This window comes from Corvus moneduloides, chromosome 15, assembly GCF_009650955.1.
Source record: "Corvus moneduloides isolate bCorMon1 chromosome 15, bCorMon1.pri, whole genome shotgun sequence".
Taxonomy (NCBI): domain Eukaryota; kingdom Metazoa; phylum Chordata; class Aves; order Passeriformes; family Corvidae; genus Corvus; species Corvus moneduloides.
In genome coordinates, this window is record NC_045490.1 from 1,135,850 (window position 1) to 1,149,096 (window position 13,247).

The window sequence follows — 13,247 nt, forward strand, 5'->3', positions numbered from 1 at the left end:
GGGGATCGCCGGAACCTCCAGCCGAACGTGCCCCTGTCCCCCGCCCCCCACTCCCGGCGAGAAGCGCTCCCCGCGCTGCTGCCCCTCGCCCCGCTCCCGGCGGGATGCGGCCGCCCGGGGGGGCGGCTGGGGATGCCCGAGGGGCCGGGGGCACCCTCCCGGCTGCTCCCCGGGATCGGGCCCGCAAAGGAGGGGCTCGGCGGTGCCCCCCCGGCGGTCGGGAGCGCGGTGCCCCCCACCCCCGCCGTTACCTCCAGCCCCGGGCGGGGGGCGCGGTGCATGCGCAGCTGCCGCTGCCCTTCATTCATAAAAAAAAAAAAGAAAGGGAGGGGGGAAAAAAAACCCCGGGAGCCGCATCCGCGCTCCCCTCCAGCCCCCATTCATAAAAGGCAGCAGAGCATGCGCGGTACCGCCGCGGTGCCCACCCATTCATAGAGTCGGGCGGCCGCGCATGCGCAGGAGCGGCCGCTGCCCTCCCATTCATAAAATAGCCATTTTCCCAGGCAGGCGGGTGCAGCGCCGCGGCCGCCGCTGACAGCGCCGCGCTCGCAGGTCCCTGCCCGCAGCTCCAGCCGCTCCTGCCAGGATTCTCCCAGGTCCGGCCCCCTCGTCCGCCTCGCATTTGGGATTAACTCGCCTATGGAGAGATGGTCTTAGCTGAATTATTTAAAGTAAGTACGAGATCGGCGCTTGCGAGCAATTGTTAAATGTTTTAAGTAGAAAAAGCCAAGCCTGCTCCCCGAGGGAAAATCCTGCGCTCGTTCTAGATGTGTTCGGCTGCTCCTTACAGATCACTGATCATGAGCATATTTCTGGCTATGACTTTTCTAACAGTGATTAGCTATAATTATATACAGGGGAGAGCTGCCTGGTGCTTCCCAGCCTGAAGGAGACTTGGCATTCTGGACAAATATCCTGTTTCTTGCAGAATTTCCATTTGTGTCCCTGCGTCTCTGATTTATACCTCTTTTCTGCGTTCTCCCATCAACATCTGCATTTGCTGTACATATATGGCAGGCAGGTTTCAGCACACTTGGGTCGGGTTTGTTTGCAGGCTTTTACAGCAGAATAAGGCGCTTTTTTCTGCTGATGGGATGTCTTCTCCTCCATCCCTTCTTCCATCCCCAAAAAGGAGCATAAATACATGGTCACCTGGGCTGACAAGTCAGAATTGGGTATTTCTTGCTTGGGAATGGATTATCCTCGTTTCCTCTCTTTTCCAAAGCCCTGTCTTGTGAGTGTCAAGTAGTTTTTAGCTGTCTCCATAATAGGACACTTCAGAAATCAGCCACTCGTGTGTCAGACCCTTCCTGCATGACCCTTGCTCTTCAGCATTTTATTTCATACAAGTCTTTTTTTCATTTTTTTGGCCTCAGTGCCTTATTCCATCAGTGTTCTCTTCTCTGTCTTGCTGTACACTTGTTTTAAATCCGGATGGATGATGTATTTTAAAGGCTAGATGAGTAATAAAAATGTGTACCTGGAATAACTTCATCTGATATATGAAATATTTTATATATGGAGGAAAAACCTGTGCTGGCTGCTCCTCTCTACCAACTGCGTAGCAAAGATAAGCCAGGATTTTATTTTCTGGTACCAGTCCTGGCGTCACAGGAGAAAGACAAGCCTGGAGACGACATGTTCTGAAAATTCATTATCAGGAGGGGAATGGAAAAAGCAGAAAGGGGCACATAAAAGACACAAAGGTCTTAGAGGAAAGCAGGACTGGGAATGCAGAGCTTGGAAATGGCAGTGCAAAGGAATATCACGGGGGGAAAAGGCTTCCCTCTTTTACCTCCAGTTACCAAGGGTCTGATTTCTTCATTTAAACCTTTTCTAGCCCCAAGTTTTTCTTTTAAAAATGAAGGGGAGAAAGAAAGAGAAAAGGAAAAGCACCCCTGCATTATCCAGAGTGGAAAAGGCACGTTCTAGATTCTTTAAAACTTCTCCAGCTGATGCCTTTTCTCCATACCATGCCAAGGGGACAGCATGGCAAGGAATTGCTGTTTAATTGGCTAAAGAGAAGCGCAGCTTTCCCAATATTAAAGCTTCCCCTCTCTGCCTTTATTTTGGGTTAAAGAATAAAGCTCCAATTTGTGCACGGAATCACAATGATCTTGATGACTGGCTTCCCCCTTGTCCATATAAAAATGAATGATAGCAGGAGGAGGGGTTGCTCTCAGTTATTGGAACCCCACTGGGGATGTCTCGTTGATAAATGTGCCCTTTTCCATGGGCTACTGTGTTTTCCCTTGCTGGAAGGGACTCTATATTGGGATTATAAAATTAAAAGGACCATTTCTGAATACTGCAGTCCTTTTGAAATTCTCCATGAGGTATGTGCAGGGGAGAAATTATTTGTTCTCCTGAAACAGCAAAACAAAAGCTGTTTTCTTGGAATCATGACTAATTCCCAAACCATACTGGGAAGTGCAACATCTCAAAAAGCAATTCCTACCCCCCCCCCCCCCCCCCCCCCCCAAAAAAAAGAAATTCTGCTATCAGACTTCGGTGAAATAAAATTCACATCCCTTACAACACTACAGCAATAATTAATAACCAGTTCTGACAGTTTTCGTAAAATTAAATGTGAAAGAAAGGAATTCATTCATCATATTGCTATACAACTTTCCAGCTTCAGCCCAGTAGTAAAAACTGTGTTTTTATAGGCAAACAGTTGCACAAATGTTGTTTTTTATCCTTTTTAAATGCAATACATTTCCTCAAGAAAAATCTAAAACCCTTCTAAATAGGTTATCATTTAGTACCATTAGCTTAATAGATCATATCTGAGCTTAGTTTTCTTCCCTTAAAATAAATGTTTTTGTCCAGTAAAAGGCTTTGACTGAGAAATTCGAGTCCCCAGAGATCTGAATGCTAGTGGGCCAAAATGTGCTTTATTCACTCGCACCATAGGAACAGACTTTAGCTGGACAGAGACAGCTTCTTGGAAGTCTACAGGTCTCATTTCCCAGCTCCTGAATTTCCACACTCTGGCAAGAATTTAGTGTCTCGTTTTAAAAATGGCAGGTTTCCCTAATAAGCTTTCTAATTTTTTTCCTCCCTTATTACTTGTAGAGAAGATTCTAGCTGCCCTTAGCTAGGTAAGGCTGCTAAGGAGGGGAACAAAAAGAATGAACAATGAATGAATCAGTATTTTGTCAATATTAATACACACTTCAGGGAAAAAAGGCATTTTTTTCCTTTTTTTGAGCATTTACAGCTCAACTCAAAATCCAAACAGCCTAACTCAGTCTTAATGAACTCCAACCTTATGAATTATTCTTAATCCCACATTAAAAACATGTGCTTGCTGCAAGGTCTCCTTTAACCACCTCTGAGAGTAGTCTTCCTCATTAAAAGCTTTAATTGAACCCTTTGGCTTGCAGCAAGGGTGTCCCTTGTCACCGCTGGCAGGCCTGGACAAGAGGATGTCCTTAATCCCAGACAAAGGCAGGGGCAGAATTTGTTCCCTTATCTCCAGCTCCTCCTCTGCTGGGCTCCAGGGAGCAAATCCTTTATTGATCACTTGGGTGGGAGTGACCCCTGCCCTGTCCCCTGAGCGTCCCTGCCCTGTCCCTCAGCCCCCTGCCCTGTCCCCTGAGCATCCCTGCCCTGTCCCCTGAGCGTCCCTGCCCTGTCCCTCAGCCCCCTGCCCTGTCCCTCAGCCCCCTGTCCTGTCCTCTGAGCATCCCTGCCCTGTCCCCTGAGCGTCCCTGCCCTGTCCCTCAGCCCCCTGCCCTGTCCCCTGAGCATCCCTGCCCTGTCCCTCAGCCCCCTGCCCTGTCCCCTCAGCCCCCTGCCCTGTCCCCTGAGCATCCCTGCCCTGTCCCCTCAGCCCCCTGCCCTGTCCCCTGAGCATCCCTGCCCTGTCCCTCAGCCCCCTGCCCTGTCCCCTGAGCATCCCTGCCCTGTCCCTCAGCCCCCTGCCCTGTCCCCTCAGCCCCCTGCCCTGCCCAAGGCTCAGGTGCAGCTCTGCCCAACGCTTTTAGAGGAGCTCTTTAACCAAGCCACCAGAGGAGACAGACTGGCCGTGACAGATCGGATTTTGCACTGGTTACCATCGATTCTGAGCTGTGTTGCCTTGCACAGGCCTTGAAATGTATCTGCCCACCCTGGCATGATACTGCTTCGAAGTGTATTGCTTTCCATTATGATCATTTCTTGTATTAAGACTAAATATTCTAGTGCTTTTCTCGTTTTCTGCCTCCTGCACTGTATTTTCAGAAATTCGTGTGTCCTATACAGCAAAGAAAATAAACCAATTTCTGCAGTGCATTTACTGCAACTATTGCTGCCTCTGTGTCAGTGTTAATGAGTGACTGTCACAACTCTTACAGAGACTAATTCAGCTTTTGCATTGATAATGGACTCATAGAATGGTTTGGGATGGAAGGGACCTTAAAGCCCATCCAGTGCCACCCCTGCCATGGGCAGGGACACCTCCCACTGTCCCAGGACACCTCCACTGCTCCAGCCCCAATGTCCAGCCTGGCCTTGGGCACTGCCAGGGATCCAGGGGCAGCCCCAGCTGCTCTGGGCACCCTGTGCCAGGGCCTCCCCACCCTCACGGGGAACAATTCCTTCCTAAAGTTTAATCCAGGTCCAATCTCAGTAATAAAGAGAAGGTGTGATCCTTCTGTAGGTGCCAAGATTCAGAGCTGTCTGGTCTGACCCAAAGCAGATCCCCAGAGGAGCAGCTCAGGTCTTACCCCATCCCAGTGCAGGGCTCAGCCTTTCATCAATCCATGACAATTTCTCCATCCTTTCTTCACAAAAGCTTGTGATGCTTCAGTAGTTGGAAAATTCTTGGAAACCTGTGATTGAAAATTCATGTTGAAATACCAAATTCACTTTATTCTGTTTATGGTTGGACTTGATGATCTTAAAGATCTTTTCCAACCTTAACAATTCTGTGCTAAGAAGGTACCTTTTGTGCACCAGTGCTCTCCATGCCCTCAGCACCACTATAATTTATATATAACCTATAACCACTTTAATTTATGAGATATATTATATATATAATGGTCCTAGAGCTGGCCAGCAGCCCCTGGCAAAGGGCAGCACAGTACCACTGGCAGGTCCAGCAGCTCCCTGATGTTACAGGGCACAGTCCAGGATGCAGAAAGGAGCCACCAGTGATGTCACAGGACATGGAGAGGACAATCCAGTGCCACCAGCCCCAGGAGAAATCTTGATTTGCTGAGGCAAACAGCTTTTCCTGCCGCTGGTGCTGTCAGACACAACAGAAGGGACAGGCTGCTCATGAGGTGTAATTAAGGTGTAATTAATTAGAAAGAGACGAAGTGGCCCCTGATCTGGTGCACGCAGCTGACAAAGCACAGAAGGGTTTGGTGGCTGCGTCACCTCCCTGCCCGCCCCAGGGGTCTCTCTCAGCAAACACACCCCAAGGGCACATCTGGGGCTTTTTGGTGTTCTGTGACATTGGAGGTTCCCTTTAGACATTTCCATGGCAGCATCTTGTGTCCACAAAGGGTTGGGCAAAACTGTGGGACCTTGTGCCTGGTGCAGGCTGCAGAGGAGGAGCTCGTGGAAGCTTTTCCCATTTTCCTGCTGACTGCACTGGGGATGTGTCAGTCCCAGGTTGCCCAGGATTGCTTCCACATGGGACCCACCTCTGGACTTAAGTTCCTTATTCACATTATTCTTTTATTACCACAAACATCTTGGATGTTGTTAAACACGTGAGAAAGAACTTATTAAGGTTATTAACCAATGGGTGACTCTGACAGTTATGGACATTATGTATTTCTGCACTCGCTGCGTGTTTAAGTCAAGATCCATTTTGTTTTTCAGTAACTGGAAGATTTTTGTCCAACTGAACTCTGAAAATAAAGATACTGGAACCTTATTATTTCAAAACTTGCTCTGAAGACATTAATGAGAATGAGCTTTCCTGAGGGTTTATGTGACTTTCGCATGGAATTGCCTACAAGAATGTAGCTTTCTCTAAAATCATGTAGGCAAGTCCAAAATCCTATTAAAACATAAAGTGCCTTTTGTTTTAATTTCATCTGATTTCAAAATCCTACAAAACTTCTGGGTCAGCAATAATGCCAAAACTCTACAATAACAGTTGGTTTCCTACAACTCTAGGACTTGCAATTACCCAGTACAACAGTAATTTTAAATTGGCCATATCTTGATGAAGAGAAGGAACAAACACTGCAACACGTGTATGAACTTGACTTTTGAGTCCAATTTTACTCCCTTGGAAGGAAGTATATTTTGCCTTGAAAATTGTATGTGGTGAGTGACTGTACAGTCATGGGGGAAGAGAAATTTTTCTCTACATGGGAGTTTGCTGACACGTCTGCCTTGAAAAGAACTTCATTGTTTGCCTCTAAAGAATGAAAAATTCCCTATGTAAGAACATGGTTGTGAATTTTTCTTCCTGTTGTCTACTTCAAGAAAATTATCTGTACAGTTGCAACCAGTGCATTTATGCCTGTGTTAATGCTGTAATATATCTGTAATTACCTATGATCAAAAATTAATTAATTTTGTGTGCTGTATGGTTTTTTTTCCTCAACTGAAATGCCATTTACAGTCAGGATCAGTGCAGTGGACAACAAAGGTTACATCCCTCAGCTCTTGTCGTCTTTCAAGGTCTAAAGTTTTGCCAGGTTACCCCAAACATTCATTTTGGTTTGGGATCTGGTTGGGATAAGCTTTATAAATGCAGTTTATAGGATACCAGTGTTGGTGCTCAAGGCAATGTTATCCTTGCCAGCAAACAGCCCACGTGTGTGGTGGGTTTTGGGGGGGGAGGTGAAGGAAATGCTGCCCTGCCTCTGGGTACACATCAACCAGCAAAGGTCAGGTTGTCGTGTCTTGGAGGATGACCCAGGGAAGTCACAAGGACCCATCAGGTATCCAGGCAGGCGCATCTCAGCCTGTGACACTCCACAGGAGCACTCTGCCTTCTTGATATCCTTCTGCTCCTGCACAAATCCTTAACCTGAGGACTCGACTGGATTCCTCTGTGCCAGCACAGGTGGGGCACTCTGTGCCCACAGAGCTGCCCAGGGCCCTTCCCTGAAACCTCCCCTGTCCTGGGATACAGACATGGAGCACAAGCAGCTGAGGGAAAGGTGCTCACAGCACAATGACAAAAACTGGAGCAACTCCACCATGAAATACTGCCATGGTTGTGATCCATGGGGAGAGGAGCCTCCTGGCAGGATGAACAGCACCCAGCTCACTCTGAGTTCAGCACTCAAGGTGTTTGACCTGGATCTGTCACCAGCGCTCTCGCTGCACTGCTGGAACTTCTGGTGACAAGGCCAGCAGCAGCAGTGTGGTCATGGGCCTTGGAAAATTCCATAAGTATCAGAAATATTTGTCTGTCAAGAGTGGCAAGAAAGGGAAGAGCAGTCAACTGTGGAAACCCTCTGCTCAGGAGAGAGAGGGCAGGGCAGAAGGTGAAGGACCATATGTCCAAGCACCAAAACCTGTCAGGCTGCACATCTTTGGTGGTTTAAAGGTGATCTTCAGCCAGAGAGATATTGTGTCCAGAACAGGGGTCTGGGAACTGGGAGAGCTGGGTCTTACTTGGCTGTTTTCCCTCCAGAGGTTTTATCCAAGTAGATCCTGTGCCCAGATATCTGCAGGGTCTGAGTTCACCTTGTCAGGCTTCCCTTCCCCTTGTCTTGCAGAAATAGTTTGTCTATTAAAAAGACAATTTGAAACTGTATTACAGGGAAAAAAGAGGATGAAAAACTTCCATCATTAACTCTCCTGAAGTGTGGTGTTTAGCCCAGGGTCCATCTCCTTTCTGTGGTAATTAACTGAAATCTTGATTAGCATTATCTCAGATAAGCCATCTTTAACACCTGCCTGCATGAGGCCCCGTCTGTGCACAGGAGGTTGGGTGTTTTAGGGGCAGCCTGGCTCTAATCCTTCCCCAAACTGATCTGCTGACACCACTTCCGTGCCATGGCATCACTGGCCCTGCACCGTGGCAGACGGGGCCACTGCAGAGTTAAAGCCCAAGTGCCGCCTCCAGGGGCTCTCACACGGTGCCACCAGCGATGCAGAAGCCCCTGGATGTGCCACCCTGGGGCAGAGGTGCTGTCCTGGGGACAAGCAGCACCAGGGCACTGCCCGGGCTGAGCAGCTCTGTTCCACAACCGTGCTGGCACCTTAAAATAAATGGTGCTCCATGGATCCAGTGGAAATCCGGTAAATGAAGCAGATTCCTGAGAGCTGGTAACAAGTGGGAGTGAGCAGAGCCCTGGAGAGGCCACGAGGGCAGTGCTGGCAGGGCTGAGGAGGAGCAGCCAGGCTGCTCTGCCACCTGCAGCGCTGCCACCATTTCCTCCAGCTACCTTCCATCTAAGATCAGCTCTGCTGCACTTACTCTTGGCAACCAAAACAGCTGCATCTCTCTCATTAAAAAAAAACAACCCCAAAAAAACCCAGTGGAATCAAAGTCTCCTTGCAAATGTAACACACAGCCGATACAGAACTGATGATTTTGCTAAACTCTGACTTGAAGCAAATACTTTTTATATCATGACACTGGATTCTGATGCACAAAAGAAAATCAAGTTCTTTTCCCTCTGCATGCCCCACAGTTGTCAGAATCATTGCTTCTCTTTGTTTTTTACATACAGTAACTAGGAATAGATGCTTTATAAACTCTCTTGTTCCTCCAGTCAGGATGTCAACGAGCTATGAATAATGAAATAAAAAAAAATTCCAAATGAATGGCTAAGGCCCAGCAGAGGATTTTAGCTGGGGAAGAGAAGCAGCATAAGGGCTGCATGACAATAATCATCATTACTGCTAATAAAGCATTTCTTCCTGCTGGTGGGGTGCAGGGGACAAAGGGGGCCCGGCAGGCCAGACGCGGTGCCGGACCTGGCATGTGCCATCCTGCCCACGCCCGCCCTCCCTCCTCCTGATCCCGGGGGAGCTGGCACATTTCCAACCCCAAATGCCAAATGATCCATCAAAGCAACGATTTACAAATATAAGAGTGGACTCTGGTGGCATTTTTCAGGGGGTAAAAATGGGCTTCCCCTTCTCCTTCCAAAAGTGCGGAATCCGTTCATGTTCTGATTTTTGAGGTGCTGTGTTAATTTTAGGGGAGTTGTGCTCTTGCAGAAGTGCACACACATTTACACACACACTTCTCGTGCATTATTTGGTTGTAGTTGGCTGCAGTTTTTTCCTGACTTTTTCCCACTGCTGTGATATTAAAGTCATAGAATCACAGAATCATTTAGGTTGGAAAAGACCTTTAGGATCATCGAGTCCAGCTGTTAAACCAGCGCTGCCAAGTCCAAATCTTTCACGCCGTTGGAGAAGGTTAATTTGTTTGTTGAACACAAACAACTGGCAATGCCTTAAGCTGTTCACTACTTCCTTTTTCTTGATACCAGCAGCTTTTCCCCTCCTGGACCGAAGCTTTACTCACCCCTTCTTTCAACTGATCTCCAGCATTATATTATTTATGAATAAAGGTCACCCCGTGAGGAAATGGCACATCTACTAGAAAACAATGTGCACTTTCTAAATTTGAACTGAGTCGTTTCCGTTCTTTGATTTAAGTTTAGTTACTTCCTGTGGTTTCTTGTCCTACGCCACTGCTGAATCTTTGGATTGACTCCAGGATAAATTGCACTCTTTCAATGAAATTAGAAACTGCGGCAATGACGGCTCAGCCAGAGCGGCTGGTAAACAGCACTTCAGCTAAATATTAGTGCACTTAGTGGGCTGCACGACTGTCTCATTACCTGTGTGAGGTGATGGATCCAGCCTGAGCCACGTGGGTGCTCTCCTGGGAGCTGCACCCTTGGCTCCCACCCTGGTGTGGCACCAGACAAGGTGCTGAGCGAGCACTTCCAGCTCCCACGGGAGGATAAAGGAGCCTTTGGAACCTGCGGCTCCCCATGGAGAGGGGATGCTTCCACACAAAAATCAAGGCATCCTCCCACAGGCAGATCCTTTGTTAGCAAGGACAGGTGCTCAGCCCCACGCTCAGAAGCACCTTTGTACCAGGCCAGTGCTTCCATGAGCTACAATCCTGCATCAGGTTTTGTAGGGATTGGGATCAATTGGGAAAAGCCTCCAGAGTTTAGATGGGTCATTTCAGGCAGTTTGCTGACAAAACCACATGTGAATATGCACCACAGCCGCAAGATGTACCTTCCCTCAGTAAAACCATGAGTGGCTCTTCAGGAGCCTGCAGTGACCGCAGCCCCCCCACGACTGGAGGAGCTGTAGATGGCCAAGGTCAGGGAGAGGGACACGGTAGGCACTTTGTACCTGAGTGTTCTGCCACCCTTGGACAGAAGTTTACCTTATAAGACCTTCAGCATAATAGCCAGCCTCAGTAAGGAGGCCTGTTGGGCTGGGCTTGCAGGATACCTCAATAATGATGCCCTCTCTCTCTCTCCCCCACCCCTGTTCTTTCTCCTTCCCTTCCCCCAGGACACTTAAGCACAGATTTTGCCCCAGTAGTCAGACTGCTTTCTCAATGGAGCCCCGGATTCCCCACAACATCACCGTTGTCCCCAACTCTGTGATGGTGCAGCCCTTGCTGGACAGTCGGATCCCCTACGGGCGGCTGCAGCACCCGCTCACCATCCTGCCCATCGACCAGATGAAGACCACCCACATCGAGAACGACTACACCGACAACCCCAGCGCCTCCCAGCCACCAGCCCAGAAGCGTCCCCGAGCCCCCCACGAACTGGGCTTGAGCAGCCAGCAGCACCCACAGCGCTGCGAGCAGGATGTCACCCACCCCTGGATCTCCTTCAGCGGGCGCCCCAGCTCCATCAGCAGCAGCAGCAGCACATCCTCAGACCAAAGGCTCCTGGACCACATGGCCCCGGTGCCCGTGGCAGAGCAATCCTCCCCCCGCGCCGTTCGCATCCAGCCCAAGGTGATCAACTGCAAGCCCCTGGACCTGAAGGGCACCGTGTCTCAGGAGCTGGACAAGCACTTCCTGCTGTGCGAGGCCTGTGGGAAATGCAAGTGCAAGGAGTGTGCCCTGCCCCGGACTCTGCCGTCGTGCTGGGTGTGCAACCAGGAGTGTCTCTGCTCGGCGCAGAACCTGGTCAACTACTCCACCTGCATGTGCCTGGTCAAGGGCGTCTTCTACCACTGCACCAACGAGGACGACGAGGGCACGTGTGCCGACCACCCCTGCTCCTGCTCCCACTCCAACTGCTGCGCCCGCTGGTCCTTCATGAGCGCCCTGTCTCTGGTGCTGCCCTGCCTGCTCTGCTACCTGCCAGCCACCGGCTGCGTCAAGCTGTCCCAGAGATGCTACGACCAAGTGAGCCGGCCCGGATGCAGATGCAAAAACACAAACAGTGTCATTTGCAAGGCATTGCCTGAGAGCAAAGGGGCAGAAAAGCCCTTCTAATAGTTTGGGAGGACGGAGTGGGAGGATGCTCTGCGGAGCAGGGTGGTGTTGGCTCTTTTTAATAACCTGTGTTCTGAAGAGAGCGTTAGCCTCTTGCCTTCGGAGAAAGCAGAAGCAACTATTTCCACAAACTGAAGCACTTTGGGTTATTCAGGGATTTTGGAACTGGTCACAGTTTAAATAAATGGGGCCAAAGGAGGAACGTTAATAATGCAGAGTGAAGGCTACAAACCCACATACATCATGAAGTACAGCTGCTGAAAAACTCCCGCCTTGGACGGACAGCTGCTCACCAGGCCTGCACACCACAGGAACCATTAACTGCTCGCTTGGCAGGCACCGCCTCACAACCAATCCCCATTCCCAGCTGCAAAAAGCTGCTCTCAATTCGGATTTGGGGCAGGCTTCTTGTTTCCTCTCTCCTTCCAAACCCCAGCTCGCTCCCAGCAGCCTGTTGAAGGTGATGGGGGAACTCCCTCCGCCCTCCTTCCCTCCTGCACACCACTCCAAGGGCTGGTTGCACACAAAGTACGTGTTTCTCAAAAGCTTTCTGTGTCCCTCAAAGATTTTTGAACCAGAAGTGAAGCTACATTTCATTCGTTGAAGGGTCTTTTGCCTTTTGGGTGTATCCCACCCCGGCCCCACTGGTTTGGACTCTCTTTCTAAAGCAAGATGGTAGCAGGGCTGCCCCTCCCTGGAGGAATTGCAGCAGGATGCGTTCAGGCCGTTGTATCAACACCGGGTCCTCCTGCCTGTAAGGTGATCCACAGCATCAGGTTTCACTCAATGGAATATGAGTTTTCCATCACCAGGACAGCCCTGCTCCAGGAGGATGGTGGCCGATCCCATTTCCCCCAGGCCCGCGCTCGCTCCCCCGAGGCCGGAGCAAAAGGGGTTTAACTCACGCCACAAAGCGAAGACAGGCGGGGTCTGTTTCCCTAAACCTCTTGAGCTCTGCTAAGAAGTCACACAAACCTAAGTGTACGATGCACATAGGTGTATTTTTCTAGGGATCTCAACCCAGCACCTCCTCTCCTGGAACAAGCTCTTCTTTGCTCATTGAATATTAAGATTTGGTTTTGTCTTGGGGGTGAATGGCATTTGCTCGAAGTACAGCCCGTTCCCCCACCCCTATTGCTGCTGTTTGACTTTTGCCTCTTCTGTACAAAAGTGTCTTCTCAAATGTAAAGAATGCTTTTAATGTTTATTTTAGTGTTAACACACACTAGGGAAAGCCAGGGGAAGGAAGAGAGTGCAGTTAACAAATGTGCCCGTGGTTTTCAGCACACAAATATTGGCTCTGTCCGTGCACTCATCCTAGGGCTGGTTCTACCTTCCCCAAGGATGCTGTAACCCCTCTCGACAACTACAAGGTGCTAAACAAGAATCTTGGTCCAAACGTGCAACACTCTAATGAGTAGGTAGGTACTTGTTGCATGCAGGAAACTGACCTAGTCTCTCTTGGTGTTTTTAATTAGAGGAGATTTCCTCAGTAAATGCACAGCAGTGACAGTGAAATGTCATCTCTAATTAGATAAGCAATAGGCAGAGCTCGTGTAGCATTTCCAGGAATCCCGTTGGCCTGGCTGCGACACAGCCACGGGTAGGGGTTGGCAGGAGCATCCTGATGGGAACTCTGGTGGCTTTGGGTTTCAGAATTCAGCTCAGCTGGATGACTCGGGGTTTAGCTCAATTGAATTGTAGATATTTATTGAATGGGGGAGTTAAAAAATTAAAACAAAAAAACCAACAAACTTTTATATTTATAACATTTGCTAGCTTGTACATGCTGAATCATAGAAAAAAGGGTAAAATGTTTGTTACCAGATACCAATTCCTGTAG

The 13,247-nt window shown here is 49.2% G+C and overlaps 1 protein-coding gene and 1 long non-coding RNA gene across 2 annotated transcripts in view; one reads left to right on the top strand and one right to left on the bottom strand.

Annotated features, from left to right (window-relative positions):
* Window positions 1-368, bottom strand: part of LOC116451467 — a 35,172-nt gene extending 34,804 nt beyond the window's left edge. The window contains exon 1 of the long non-coding RNA XR_004243204.1: window positions 252-368. This is a non-coding gene — a long non-coding RNA (uncharacterized LOC116451467). The remainder of the gene's footprint in view (window positions 1-251) is intronic.
* Window positions 369-481: 113 nt separating this feature from the next.
* SPRY4 (sprouty RTK signaling antagonist 4) lies at window positions 482-13,126 on the top strand. Its single transcript, XM_032125231.1, has 2 exons — window positions 482-671; window positions 10,462-13,126. Exon 2 carries the CDS (start codon window positions 10,508-10,510, stop codon window positions 11,402-11,404), a length of 897 nt encoding a protein of 298 aa, XP_031981122.1. The 5' UTR covers window positions 482-671; window positions 10,462-10,507; the 3' UTR covers window positions 11,405-13,126.
* The last annotated feature ends 121 nt before the right edge of the window (window positions 13,127-13,247 follow it).